Raw genomic sequence first — 15,983 nt, forward strand, 5'->3', positions numbered from 1 at the left:
GTCACGAGGGAATCCATGGCTGATTTAAGATGAAATCGTCAACCCTATTACGGTCAAGCCTGTTACGGTCAACCCTGTTACTTTATTTGGCACTTAATAGGCACTTAATATAGTCATTTTTGAGATTTTTTTCAGATGGGAAACATGTTTTGATTCAAATGAACATGTCATCTTTATGACATAATGTTAAAATGATGCGAAATCAAACGTTTTGTTTTTACCAAGATAGATTTCTCAAAAGGCACCGAATTGTTGGAACGACCCAACTACAGGTCTAGCAAAAATACTACTACAGCACTGTGCAATGGCTGTCGCACATGTACAGAGGATCAGGGGCCACACGGTCAGGATTCAGATATGTACACTTAATATTTCATACAACTCTATTTAGCTGGTATTTATCTAATATTCATTTAGCTGGTATTTATCTAGTATTCGGAAGGAAATTAAGTGGAACCTTCTGTAACCAAATTATACATTATAAATGAATCCTAAGAAACTAAAATGTAATTATTAGGTAACTAACTACTATTCTACCATGCAAATTCAAAGTAAATACCAGGTAAATACTGGACTGTAAAATAACGTGTAACGAATCTCTCTCAGATATCTTGTTCCAACACTTAAAGTCAGAAATGAATCAAAACGTAACCTAACCCTTCCCTTTTTTGTTCTTATTTCTGTTCTTACTGGTTTTTGGTCAAATTTCAACTTCTGACTTGTGATTCAAATCCAAAACTAATCTAAAATAAAATATTTTTTTTCTCCTTCCGCAATTTACACATACATTTGTCAAAAATAGTCCCTCTGAAAAATATATTGCATATGCCATTTTAAGAAAATGACATAAAATATTTTTGATAAGGAGAAATTGTAAAGTAGGAGAATATATATAACTTTTTTATTTTTTTCACCAATAGGAAGAAAATGCCTATTGATCTTTTTTCAATTTAAACTTTATATATGATTTTTCATATACAAGCTTTGTTTAGTCGCTATTTTGGGGTATGATTCATACTGTTAGAATGGAGAAAGTTTAAGATGGCTTTTGGGTATTATTCAAAACTTTGCAGAATAGGAACAGCAATAGAACAGAAAGCAATCCAAGGTGCTCTTTCCTATTAAAAAGTACCAACTCAGTCAGACACTGCCGTTTGTCGAAGACTCAACGTGACAGACAGACACTTCTGCAGGTTACAAGGCAATGTTGAATGATTGTGGTAAAAAAAAAAACAAACGTAAAAAAACAACACATCTCAATAACGTGTATCAAAAAGACAATTTGTCAGAGATTCCAACCCAAAACCTCTGAGACATCACATTACATCATTCCACACAGCGAGTTACACCAATATGCCAACTCATACCTGAACCACCTGGACAGTGTGGATAAATACCAATAATCCCATTGTGGACCCACGATCTACAGGAATGATTTATCAGCGTACACATTATTTCATTAGATGGATATGACAGGTAACATATAGACCAGGGCCAACCATCCTCCTGGAGAGCTACTGGGAATGCAGGATTCTACTAATCAGCTGTTAGAGCAGGGCTGGAGCGAAATGCCTGCATACACAGTAGCTCGCTAAGAGTAAGGTAGTCCACCCCTGAAGTGATACAGATAGTATGCTGGCGGATGTCTCTAGTTGTAAAACACATGAAGTAGTTATGCATTGATAAAGTTGCCATGAGACAGCCTTAGTTTCCATTCTCTACTAAGCACACAGACAGTAATAATACACAGTATTGTCTCCCGTTATAATATATTTGTAGCTGAACATAAATCAGAACACAATCATAGATAGACGTTCTAATTAAGGAATGGATTAGTGCAATCTAACAAGGGAGGGAAGGAGACGAGAGGAGGGAGGAGAAGACTAGGAGGAGGAGGAAAGGGGTGGTGGGTGGTGCCCTGCTTTAACATCCTTTGGTTTATCTTGGAGAGGGCAGAGCTTCGAAGGGTGGAAAAGGACAGGGAATAGAATTAGAATGAGTAGAATGGAAAAACATTTCACTACATGTGGGTCAGCGGCCATATTGGATGTCCCATGTTGGGATGTTGAATGAATTGATGCTTATCACTTGGAATCCATGAGAATTTTCAGTGTTCTACACAAACAACATTGGAAAGTTGTGTTTTGTCGCACATATTGGCTGGGCCAGGTGAAATCCATGTGGATTTTGTCTGTGGATTTTGACTTTGTCCATTCTACTCATCCAATTTCTATGGGGTGAGACGAGCTGCCTTAAGCCCTACCTTCAAGTCACAAGGCAAGTTATGGGGAACAATAGTGTGGCGTTCAGGAGGGCACAGTATTACAGAAAGTTAAGATAGACATGTATAATAAGCAATGGTGTCTGCAATACCTTAGAATTCCATTTTAACATTTTGGAAAATGTCACCCTTTTGAACACTCCAGAGAGGTGGGCACTGACATCCTCAACAATCCTCCTTCTGATAGACCAATGCAGAGCCGGAGAGGTAGGGGGGATCTCAAATGACCCTATTCTCCATATAGTGCACGGTCTTTGACCAAAGCCCTATACAGTTCTCTACTAAGTAGTGCACTACATGGGAAACAGGGTATAATTTGAGAAGGTTAGTGTGTTGTGTTCTGTTCTCACAAAGCAAGAGAGAGAATAGTGAGTATTCCACTTCAGTGTTTCCCTTAGCGTGGGGGGCGGGGGGGCTGGCTTGGTAGTAGGCGTGTCCAATGGTGTGGATTCCGACCAAACATTTTAGAGCCCTTCCTCTTTGGCTGCATAAATGCTTTTTTAAAAACACATTTCCTGCCATTCTACAGATTTTGGCATGCGGCCGAGATAAAATTTTACAGTTTTAAAGCTAGTAAAGTAGTGTTTTCTGTGTTCTTAAGCAAAGGGTAGGCAACTAGACTTTGCAACGGGACATTTTTGTCCAAGCAGATGGTCGGGGAGCCGGAATATATTTATAATAATTTGTACACTGCAAATTGGCCTTGATTACATTGAGACATGATCACATCTCTTTTTATTGGTGGGAATACTAGGGAAAATATTTACTAAATTAAAGTACTTTTTTGCTGAATTCCTGGTGATTTTGAAGTCCTTTTTGATCAAAAACGTAAAAATATGCAGAGCCTATAGCTGACCCCTGTCTTATGCTATCTGAGTGACTTAAACATTATAACAAAATTAATGGGGCACCATGACATTTTTTGAATTTTCCCTGACTGTCTATATTTTATTCGGGTGGTTGTTAGTTTAATAAAATGTATATATATATCTATACAGTGCCTTGCGAAAGTATTCGGCCCCCTTGAACTTTGCGACCTTTTGCCACATTTCAGGCTTCAAACATAAAGATATAAAACTGTATTTTTTTGTGAAGAATCAACAACAAGTGGGACACAATCATGAAGTGGAACGACATTTATTGGATATTTCAAACTTTTTAAACAAATCAAAAACTGAAAAATTGGGTGTGCAAAATTATTCAGCCCCTTTACTTTCAGTGCAGCAAACTCTCTCCAGAAGTTCAGTGAGGATCTCTGAATGATCCAATGTTGACCTAAATGACTAATGATGATAAATACAATCCACCTGTGTGTAATCAAGTCTCCGTATAAATGCACCTGTACTGTGATAGTCTCAGAGGTCCGTTAAAAGCGCAGAGAGCATCATAAAGAACAAGGAACACACCAGGCAGGTCCGAGATACTGTTGTGAAGAAGTTTAAAGCCGGATTTGGATACAAAAAGATTTCCCAAGCTTTAAACATCCCAAGGAGCACTGTGCAAGCGATAATATTGAAATGGAAGGAGTATCAGACCACTGCAAATCTACCAAGACCTGGCCGTCCCTCCAAACTTTCAGCTCATACAAGGAGAAGACTGATCAGAGATGCAGCCAAGAGGCCCATGATCACACTGGATGAACTGCAGAGATCTACAGCTGAGGTGGGAGACTCTGTCCATAGGACAACAAGTATATTGCACAAATCTGGCATTTATGGAAGAGTGGCAAGAAGAAAGCCATTTCTTAAAGATATCCATAAAAAGTGTTGTTTAAAGTTTGCCACAAGCCACCTGGGAGACACACCAAACATGTGGAAGAAGGTGCTCTGGTCAGATGAAACCAAAATTGAACTTTTTGGCAACAATGCAAAACGTTATGTTTGGCGTAAAAGCAACACAGCTGAACACACCATCCCCACTGTCAAACATGGTGGTGGCAGCATCATGGTTTGGGCCTACTTTTCTTCAGCAGGGACAGGGAAGATGGTTAAAATTGATGGGAAGATGGAAGGAGCCAAATACAGGACCATTCTGGAAGAAAACCTGATGGAGTCTGCAAAAGACCTGAGACTGGGACGGAGATTTGTCTTCCAGCAAGACAATGATCCAAAACATAAAGCAAAATCTACAATGGAATGGTTCAAAAATAAACATATCCAGGTGTTAGAATGGCCAAGTCAAAGTCCAGACCTGAATCCAATCGAGAATCTGTGGAAAGAACTGAAAACTGCTGTTCACAAATGCTCTCCATCCAACCTCACTGAGCTCGAGCTGTTATTTAAGGAGGAATGGGGAAAAATGTCAGTCTCTCGATGTGCAAAACTGATAGAGACATACCCCAAGCGACTTACAGCTGTAATCGCAGCAAAAGGTGGCGCTACAAAGTATTAACTTAAGGGGGCTGAATAATTTTGCACGCCCAATTTTTCAGTTTTTGATTTGTTAAAAAAGTTTGAAATATCCAATAAATGTCGTTCCACTTCATGATTGTGTCCCACTTGTTGTTGATTCTTCACAAAAAAATACAGTTTTATATCTTTATGTTTGAAGCCTGAAATGTGGCAAAAGGTCGCAAAGTTCAAGGGGGCCGAATACTTTCGCAAGGCACTGTATATGGCTCCATTATCTATTCTACATACGTTTGATCTAGATTTAGTTGTTTACGGTTTACACAGAAAACGTTTTACCATCCCAATTTTTATATTTACAGTGCCAGTCAAAAATTTGGACACACACGACCAGCTCTAGGAAGAAATTCTGAAATGTTTTGCTACCCTTTGTGCCTCGATACAATCCTGTCTCGGAGCTCTACGGACAAGTCTTTCGACCTCATGGCTTGGATTTTGCTCTGACATGCAATGTCAACTGTGGGACCTTATATAGACAGGTGTGTGCCTTTCCAAATCATGTCCCATCAATTGAATTTACCACAGGTGGACTCCAAGTTGTAGAAACATTATCTCAACCAGCTTCACCTGGAATGCTTTTTCAACAGTCTTGAAGCGGTTCTCACATAGCTGAAAACTTCAGGATGCTGGACTTCTAGACAGAGTTCCTCTGTCCAGCGTTCCTCTGTCCAGCGTTCTTTTGCCCATCTTAATATTTTATTTTTATTGGGCAGTCTGAGATATGGCTTTTTCTTTGCAACTTTGCCTAGAAGGCCAGCATCCCAGAGTCGCCTCTTCACTGTTGACATTGAGACTGGTGTTTTGTGGGTACTATTTAATGAAGCTTCCAGTTGAGGACTTGTGAGGCGTCTGTTTCTCAAACTAGACACCCTAATGTACTTGTCCTCTTGCTAAGTTGTGCACTGGGGCCTCCCACTCCTCTTTCTATTATATTCAGTTTTCAGCTGTGCTAACATAATTGCAAAAGGGTTTTCTAATGATCAACTAGCCTTTTAAAATGAACCACTTAGATTAGCTAACACAACATGCCATTGGAACAGAGTGATGGTTGCTGATAATGGGCCTCTGTACGCCTATGTCATATTCCATAAAAAAATCAGCTGTTTCCAGCTACAATAGCCATTTACAACATGAACAATGTCTACACTGTATTTCTGATCAATTTGATGTTATTTTAAATGGACAAAAAATGTGCTTTTCTTTAAAAAAACAAGGACATTTCTAAGTGATCCCAAACTTTTAAACGGTAGTTTGTGTGTGTGTGTGTGTATATATATGCACAGTGTAGGGATGCACGATATATCGGTAAGCATATCGGAATCGGATGATATTAGCTAAAAATGCCAACATCGGCTCGATGTCTAGTTTAATGCTGAAGTGCAAAACCGATGTCAAAGCTGACGTGAATACCATTATAACATAGGAAGATGGCGTGCATACCATTATAACATAGGAAGATGACGTGCATACCATTATAACATAGGAAGATGACATAATGACGCCACGAAAAATACAGCTCTACACAGAACAAAAGCAGAAAAATACTAAGCGCACACTTCCAACAACTAAACAAGCTCAAGTCGAGCGGCCATTTGAAAGAGTAAGAACATTTCAGCAAGGCAACTCCAAGGTGAAACCCATTAACACCAAGATAATGGAATTCATTGCCCTTGACAATCAACCGTTCACTGTTGTGGATGATGTTAGCTTTCGCCAACTGATCGAGCACCTCGAGCCCCAGTACACACTACCAAGAATGCACTGTGTTGCCCTACCGGAGTTACACAGTATTTTTGAAACGCACATCCCTGAGCTACTTGCTATGGGCATCACTGCTATTAGCTTCACGACTAAAATTTGGACCAGCGATGTCAGCCCCATGAGCATGCTAAGTCTGACAGCACAGTGGGTTGATGAGGATTTCGTACTGAGGAAAGACGTATTGTATGCTGAAGAATATGCTGGTTCTCATACCGGTGCTGCCATTTCAATGGCATTTGAGAAAATGTTTGAAACTTGGAAACATGAACACACTCCTAGCTCCATTCGAACAACTGACTCGAGAAATAAGCTCTTCAACTGTGCTTGCAGAAGATGTGATACCCTCTGTCATGGAATTGAAACACCTGCTCAACAAAACTGCCGACAGACCGTGGGGTAAAAACTTGCGAAAGTACTCTACAAAAGGCTGCGAACAAGTGATTCGGTGGCATTCTCTCTGAGCCTCTTTACTGTGTCTCCACCATGCTCGATGCTAGGTACAAGGACCACTACTTCTTTAACAGGCATTCTCACTGAGCCTCTTTACTGTGTCTCCACCATGCTCGATGCTATGTACAAGGACCACTACTTCTTTAACAGGCATTCTCTCTGAGCCTCTTTACTGTGTCACCACCATGCTCGATGCTAGGTACAAGGACCACTACTTCTTTAACAGGCATTCTCTCTGAGCCTCTTTACTGTGTCACCACCATGCTGGATGCTAGGTACAAGGACCACTACTTCTTTAACAGGCATTCTCTCTGAGCCTCTTTACTGTGTCTCCACCATGCTCAATGCTAGGTACAAGGACCACTACTTCTTTAACAGGCATTCTCTCTGAGCCTCTTTACTGTGTCTCCACCATGCTCGATGCTATGTACAAGGACCACTACTTCGTTGCAGACAAGAAACGTTTTACGTGAAATGTTACAGACACAGCTGGACAAGATGGAAACAGACACAGTGACAGTCGCACCGAGGACGAGAGGCCACGGACAGACAGAGCTAAAAACTCCACTGCTTGACATGTATGATGAAATCCTGGTCAAGACTGAACAAATGAACAATGAAACAGCACAGCAAGTAAGTGAAAGAACTAGGTTTTGATTATGTTTTACTGGTAGTGGGGACATACAGTGCCTTGCGAAAGTATTCACTCCCCTTCACACTTTTCCTAGTTTGTTTTCTTACAACCTGGAATTAAAATAGATTTTTGGGAGGTTTGTATCATTTGATTTACACAACATGCCTACCACTTTGAAGATGTTGTGAAACAAACCAGAAATAAGGCAAAAAAACTGAAAACTTTGGTGTACATAACTATTCACCACCCCTTTCTGAAGTTACAGCTGCAAGTATTTTGGGGTACGTCTCTATAGGCTTGGCACATCTAGCCACTGGGATTTTTGCACATTCTTCAAGGCAAAACTGCTCCAGCTCCTTCAAGTAGGATGGGTTCCTGCTGGTGTACAGCAATCTTTAAGTCATACCACAGATTCTCAATTGGATTGAGGTCTGGGCTTTGACTAGGTCATTCCAAGACATTTAAATGTTTTCCCTTAAACCACTCAAGTGTTGCTTTAGCAGTATGCTTAGGGTCATTGTCCTGCTGGAAGGTGAATCTCCATCCCAGTCTCAAATCTCTGGAAGCCTGAAACAGGTTTCCCTCAAGAATTTCCCTGTATTTAGCGCCACCCATCATTCCTTCAATTCTGACCAGTTTCCCAGTCCCTGCCGATGAAAAACATCCCCACAGCATGATGCTGCTACCACCATGCTTCACTGTGGGGATGGTGTTCTCAGGGTGATGAGAGGTGTTGGGTTTGCGCCAGACATTTTCCTTTATGGGCAAAAAGCTCAATATTAGTCTCATCTGACCAGAGTACCTTCTTCCATATGTTTGGGGAGTCTCCCACACGCCATTTGGTGAACACCAAACATGTTTGCTTATGTTTTTCTTTAAGCAATGGCGTTTTTTTCTGGCCACTCTTCCATAAACCCCAGCTCTGTGGAGTGTACGGCTTGAAGTGGTCCTATGGACAGATACTCCAATCTCCGCTGTGGAGCTTTGCAGCTCCTTCAGGGTTATCTTTGGTCTCTTTGTTGCCTCTCTGATTAATGCCCCCCTTGCCTGGTCTGTGAGTTTTGGTGGGCGGCCCTTTCTTGGCAGGTTTGTTGTGGTGCCATATTCTTTACATTTTTTAATAAGGGATTTAATGGTGCTCCGTGGGATGTTCAAAGTTTCAGTTTTTTATATCCAAAACCCTGGTCTGTACTTCTCCACAACTTTGTCCCTGACCTGTTTGGAGAGCTCCTTGGTCTTCACGGTGCCGCTTGCTCGGTGGTGCCCCTTGCTTAGTGGCCTTTCAGAACAGGTGTATATATATTGAGATCATGTGACAGATCATGTGACACTTAGATTGCACACAGGTGGATTGTATTTAACTAATTATGTGACTTCTGAAGGTAATTGGTCGCACCAGATCTTATTTAGTGGCTTCATAGCAAAGAGGGTGAAAACATATGCACGTACCACTTTTACAGTCTTTCTTTTTTTAAAGAAGTTTCATTTCACCAATTTGGACTATTTTATGTATGTCCATTACATGAAATCCAAATCAAAATCTATTTAAATTACAGGTTGTAATGCAACAAAATAGGAAAAACTCCTAGGGGGGGGATGAATAGTTTTGCAAGACATTGTACGTAAATGCCAACAAAAACGTGTTTCAACTATTTAACTGTACTAGAATACTTAAAAGGCCGCTAAAATGTTAAATATCGGTATCGTTTTTTTGGCAAGGAAAATATTATGGTTATTGGAATCGGGCAAAAATGTCATAACGGTGCATCCCTAATACAGTGCATTCAGAAAGTATTCAGGCCCCTTCCCTTTTTCCAAATTTTGTTACATTACAGCCTTATTCTAAAATTGATTAAATCATTTTTAATCACACCTCCTCCATGCTTGGGAGGAGGGAACCACACATAAGGAGATCCTCTGTTCACATACTTTGCGTCCTTGAGTAGTGGTTTCTTTGCAGAAATTCGACCATGAAGGTCTTTCAAAGTTCTTGAAGTTTTCCAGATCGACTGACCTTCATGTCTTAAAGTAATGATGGATTGTCATTTCTCTTTGCTTATTTGAGCTGTTCTTGCCATAATATGAACTTGGTCTTTTACCAAATAGGGCTATCTTTTGCATATCACCCCTACCTTGTCACAACACAACTGATTGGCTCAAACGCATTAAGGAAAGAAATTCCACAAATTAACGTTTAACAAGGCACACCTGTTAATTGAAATGCATTCCAGGTGACTACCTCATGAAGCTGGTTGACAGAATGCCAAGAGTGTGCAAAGCTGTCATCAAGGCAAAGGGTGACTACTTTGAAGAATCTAAAATATATTTTGATTTGTTAAACACTTTTTTGGTTACTACATGATTCCATGTGTTATTTCATTGTTTTGATGCCTTCAGTATTATTCTACAATGTAGAAAATAGTACAAATAAAGAAAAACCCTTGAATGAGTAGGTGTGTCCAAACTTTTGACTGGCACTTTATATACTTTCTTGGCGGCCACGATTTACCACAGGGGAAATATAGGGGAAACACTGCGATCCTTTGTGAACCTGCACCTGTGGTTTCACTGCAGCCCAGACTGAACACACACCCACCCACTACGTCACTCTCTGACACACGGCAGGGATATAAAACCTCAGTGTGTGTGTGCCCTCGCGATCACAGCTGCCTCAGAGACAAACAGAAATGAAGAAGAACGTTGTCATTATGTCAGGCTCTAACATCAAAACAATGACGTGATAAGCCCAGTATCACTCTGCTATAACAGCTCGTCTTCTTGTTAGGTCACCAACACGGGTGTTGATGCACATGGTATAGCTGGACATGGTAACCAGGACCATTAACTCTTTAAGTGATGTGGAGGAACAGATCTCTGTGAAAGAATCCACCTCTCCCTTCTCCAAGCCGGGTATAGTTCTCCAGTTGAGGGAGCCAAAACTTCAGCTCCCTAGCTACAGTTGTAAAGGGGGCTAAGGTACCCACTCACATATCAGTGGTCCCCCTCCGATACTTGATCCTTCAGCCTCCCTCCAGCTGACCCGAGTGCCTATCAGGGGTCAAGGGTCAAACACTTCAGGGGTTCCCCCTCTCATCCTTCAGCCCCATGTGTAGGAGTGTGTTTGCTCCACTAGGGGTGTGTGTGGGTGTGTTTGCGTGTCCTCTGCTGCCCCCTACTGCAGGTTCTTGAGGATGCGTCCGTAGCGGAAGTCGTAGACGTGGCGGCAGAGGTACACTAGTTCAGGGTTGATGTTGGCAGGAACCTGGCGGTGGTCGGGGGGGTTGAAGTCCGAGGTGCAGGGGACCACTCTGGCAGTGCCAGGGGGCGCACCCTCTTCACGCCGCTTCACCAAGGCACAAAATCTATATATGGAAAATGAAAGTGAGTTTTAAATGCACATTTTCTTCTCTTTCTTTCTTTACTTTATACCTCAAGTCAATTGACCATGCTACAGTGAGGTGTCTCTCCCTTAGAGCACTTCTAATGTCAGTGATGTGTAATATTACCATGCTACAGTGAGGTGTCTCTCCCTTAGAGCACTTCTAATGTCAGTGAAGGGTAATATTACCATGCTACAGTGAGGTGTCTCTCCCTTAGATCACTTCTAATGTCAGTGATGTGTAATATTACCATGCTACAGTGAGGTGTCTCTCCCTTAGAGCACTTCTAATGTCAGTGATGTGTAATATTACCATGCTACAGTGAGGTGTCTCTCCCTTAGAGCACTTCTAATGTCAGTGATGTGTAATATTACCATGCTACAGTGAGGTGTCTCTCCCTTAGAGCACTTCTAATGTCAGTGATGTGTAATATTACCATGCTACAGTGAGGTGTCTCTCCCTTAGAGCACTTCTAATGTCAGTGATGTGTAATATTACCATGCTACAGTGAGGTGTCTCTCCCTTAGAGCACTTCTAATGTCAGTGATGTGTAATATTACCATGCTACAGTGAGGTGTCTCTCCCTTAGAGCACTTCTAATGTCAGTGATGTGTAATATTACCATGCTACAGTGAGGTGTCTCTCCCTTAGAGCACTTTTAATGTCAGTGATGTGTAATATTACCATGCTACAGTGAGGTGTCTCTCCCTTAGAGCACTTCTAATGTCAGTGATGTGTAATATTACCATGCTACAGTGAGGTGTCTCTCCCTTAGAGCACTTCTAATGTCAGTGATGTGTAATATTACCATGCTACAGTGAGGTGTCTCTCCCTTAGAGCACTTCTAATGTCAGTGATGTGTAATATTACTCGCTAAAGAATGCCTACAGTGTTTCACCTACAGTGTTAATTATGGGTACATGGTCTGTGTGTGTGTGTGTGTGTGTGTGTGTGTGTGTGTGTGTGTGTGTGTGTGTGTGTGTGTGTGTGTGTGTGTGTGTGTGTGGTTTCTTACCTACAGTATTGTGCTAGTGGGAGAACATAGCATCTGTCTTCGATGCAGGCCACACTGTTCTCGTCTTGATGCCGAGAGGCAAAAATCTCTTTCTGAATGGTGAGAAACAGACATACAATTATCAATCGCCACACAATCAAAGGTAATGAGATGAGATGGAAGAGAGGAAGCCACTTCAGACTACTGAGATGAAGGAAAAGAAGAGATGAGGAGAGGCCTCTTTAGACTACTGAGATTGAGCCATAGTTGAGTTGTCCTCACCTCACAGTGCATACTGGAGTCTTGGCCTCCCTGTGTGTGTTCAGGTCGATAGTACCAGAACAGGCTCATCATCAGCTCTCCTGAGGAGGGGAGACACACACACATGGTCAACACACACAGGCGAGCAAACACACACACACACAGACACAACCACAGAGGAACAAAGGTAGAGCTTTGCCAACCAACAGCACACACACAAAAAATACGACCAGTCTCTCACCAGACAGATATAAGCAGCATTTCAGACAAACAATGGTCCTCGAATAACACCACAGCCAGCAGACACAAACAACCATTCACAGCCTACAACAACCACACACCCCAGCTAGCACATTTGGTTCCTTGGAAGTTGTGGGAACGTATGTTTTTGGTTTCACATTGGTTGTGGGAACAAATTCATACGTTTCCTGAATGGTAAAACTGAACGTTTCTTTTGAACATTCTAAGAACAGAATAGAACACTTCGCCTGTTCTGGGAATATTTCATTTTAGGTTGCAGGGAGGTTCCCAGAAACTTTTACTCTGGTTCCTTGAAAGTTTTCCTGGGAGGTTTTATTATAGGTTATATGGAGGTTTTTGAACGACTTCTTCAAAACTTTCAGTGAATGTTTCAATAAGACTTTCAATAACACTGACAGCTTATTTTGGGTAAAGATTTTGAATGCCAAGCAGATAGGACACATGGGAATTAATTTCCTTAGGCATTCATCATGCAAACACATGTTTTATTGTGTCAAGGCCTCAGTGAGATTTGAACCTATAATCTTCTGTTCCCTATCCATGGAATTAGTCCACTGCACCACCAGGATGGAGCTAGCACGCCATGTTTTTTTTCCCACACATACAAAGCTGGTCATTACAGTCTATTCAAACAGACCCAATGGCAAAGGAAACAAGCACTCATTAAGATCAGATGTGGTAAATTAGTGGGCACGGCCAACACACCTGAGAAAACTTAACAAGATAGAGGACAGAGAGTTTTGTTGATACTGAGAACGGAATGTATGTATGTGTATGTAGAACATATTCACAACATTACTAAAGTTTTCTTGTTGTTTTTATGGACAGTTTTCTTAATTTTCTTGGAACAATTTGAGAACATGACCTTAAATACAACCATGAGGAAACCTGTAGGAAATGTTATGCTGAAGTACTGAAATTCCCACAGAAGAACATTGTTTCTTAACATTTTATCTGAACTAACTGTCAAACCAGTTGGAGAATGTTTGTAGAACATTACCAAAATTGAAATTAAATGTAACCATGTTTGTACTTTTAGGAAACGTTCTGTTAAAGTAATGAAATACCAATACATACTTTTTTTTGGGGGGGCTAAGTTCCTTAAATGTGCTGGGAATCTTCCAAAGCCAAGCAACTATCCTGCACCATTCCCAGAAAGTTGCAGGAAGGTTATATGCTAAATAAACATAGGACAACCACGCTCTCACCAACCTCTGGGACTAGGGTTGAAAAGGGTTGGAAACTTTCCGGTAAATTTCCTGAATTTTTCAGAAATTCTTCCATGGAAAGTTAAGCCTGGGAATTTAGCTTAAATTCATCAGAAAAGTTAACTTATAACAGGGAACCTTTTTTTTGTGGGATACACATAAGGCAATTCTAGGTCTTGTGGCATATTTTGGTTAAACTTTCCCCAATTCAATAGAATTGCACACTGATTTCTTCCATCACATGTGCAGTGCACTCTTCCATCACATGTGCAGTGCACTCTTCCATCACATGTACAGCTGATTCTCAAGATATTGCACACTAATGAGATGCTATTGAGTTCACACTACTACACTGTCTGAGCCAAGGACTACAAGCTGTCTAGTAAGTTTTGATTACAATACTGGGTGGGGTGAATATATTTTATATGACATACATGATTTTTTGTTAACTAGTAAATAGTAGCCTACAGCAAAGTGTGTTTAACATGTATCTTACAAAGCAGTTGTTTAATCTAACTGCTTAACTATTTATCTGTACATGGAATTGTATATATTTGTTTTTTATTCATTTAAAAAAAATCTTAACAGGAAAATGCCACGGGCACTATCTGATGTGTGGAGACGTTTCACTGCAGCTAATGTAGAAGGAAAAGCTGTGTACATTTGCAAATACTGTGCTAAATCATATGTGAAGAATGCAACAAAGATGCAGAATCATCTGGCCGATTGAGAAATGCCAATGAATGTCTTGCTCGAGCTGTGTATGCAACTGGTTCACCTCTGATGCTCACAGGCCATGTGTATTGGAAGAGATTTCTGAATGTTCATCTCCCAGCATACACCCCTCCAACCAGACATGCTTTATCTACTCATTTGCTGGATGCAGAGTTCAACAGATTTCAAGTGAAGGTCAAGCAAATCATAGAGAAAGCAGACTGTATTGCAATCATCTCTGATGGGTGGTTGAATGTTCGTGGGTAAGGAATAATTAACTACAACATCTCCACCCCTCAACCAGTATTCTACAAGAGCACAGACACAAGAGACAACAGACACACCGGTCTCTACATTGCCGATGAGCTGAAGGCAGTCAATGACCTTGGACCACAGAATGTATTTGCACTGGTGACAGACAATGCTGTGAACATGAAGGCTCCTTGGTCTAAAGTGGAGGAGTCCTACGTCACATCACCCATTGGCTGTGCTGCTCATGCATTAAATCTGCTCATCAAGGACATCATGGCACTGAAAACAATGGATACACTCTACAAGAGAGCCAAGGAAATGGTTAGATATGTGAAGGATTATCAAGTTATAGCAGCAATCTACCTCACCAAGCAAAGTGAGAAGAATAAGAGCACCACATTGAAGCTGCCCAGCAACGTCCGTTGGGGTGGTGTTGTCATCATGTTTGACCATGCCATCCTGTCTGATGTTCAGACTCTGCTTGCAGATAAATGTAAGAGAATAAATCCGTACGGCTCTGCCCACTTCACTGTTGATCCAAGCAGAGGAAACTGCAGTTTTGAAATACATCAAAAAGTGTGAAGACTTCTGCCTGAAGCACAGACATGTTGGACCCCAAGTATAATGGAAATAGCATCCTGTCTGGTGCAGAGATCAACAAGGCCCATGGTGTCATCACTACCGTGTCTCGCCACCTTGGTTTGGATGAGGGAAAGGTTCTTGGCAGTCTAGCGAAGTACACTTCCAAGCAAGGGCTTTGGGATGGAGATGTAAGATGGCAGTCGTGCCAACATATCTCATCGGCCACCTAGTGGAAGGGACTTTGTTGCCTCCATCATCCTCCAAATCCCACCAACATCAGCCGCCTCAGAGTGCAACTGGTCCTTGTTTGGGAACACACACTACAAAGCACGTAACAGGCTGACCAATACAAGGGTTTGGAAAATGGCCAGCTGGGCAAATTTGAGGCTTTTTGGGCCTGACAACAAGCCATCCTCAACAAGGTTGGAAAGTGACCGTGAAGATGAGGCCTCAGAGTCTGAGGTTCAAGTGGTGGACATTGAGGTCGTCCAGGGAGAAGACATTGAAGCCTGAGAGGAAGACAACCAAAGCTTTAGTTTCTAGACTATCATTTCACAGATTTATGTTGAAAACATTTTTGGAAGATGCGATGGATTATTGGGGATCATTCAATATTCCCTTTCTTTTGTTGTTCAGTGAAATCATCCCATGTGAAGAGTCAACTAATTTAATTAAAGTTCAATTCGTAACTAAATCGGAAGGATTTAATAATTTGCAATTATGTCTACTTATGATGAGGTAAAATGTTTATGCTTCTGTCTCAATATGATATGGTAAATATATCCAATGCAAAAAAA

At 41.2% G+C, this 15,983-nt stretch overlaps 1 protein-coding gene across 7 annotated transcripts in view; it reads right to left on the reverse strand.

The window, feature by feature from the left end:
• Window positions 1-7,808: 7,808 nt before the first annotated feature.
• LOC149981641 (bromo adjacent homology domain-containing 1 protein-like) overlaps window positions 7,809-15,983 on the reverse strand; it is a 68,257-nt gene continuing 60,082 nt past the window's right edge. For all 7 annotated transcript variants that reach the window (XM_090243331.1, XM_090243327.1, XM_090243332.1 and 4 more), the window contains 3 exons: window positions 12,191-12,270; window positions 11,930-12,021; window positions 7,809-10,896 (listed from right to left, as the gene is read on the reverse strand). In XM_090243331.1, coding sequence (XP_090099457.1) covers window positions 10,707-10,896; window positions 11,930-12,021; window positions 12,191-12,270 — 362 coding nt within the window. In that variant the 3' untranslated portion in view covers window positions 7,809-10,706. The remainder of the gene's footprint in view (window positions 10,897-11,929; window positions 12,022-12,190; window positions 12,271-15,983) is intronic.

This window comes from Oncorhynchus mykiss, chromosome 8 (assembly GCF_057628025.1).
Source record: "Oncorhynchus mykiss isolate SJ-2025 chromosome 8, ASM5762802v1, whole genome shotgun sequence".
NCBI lineage: Eukaryota > Metazoa > Chordata > Actinopteri > Salmoniformes > Salmonidae > Oncorhynchus > Oncorhynchus mykiss.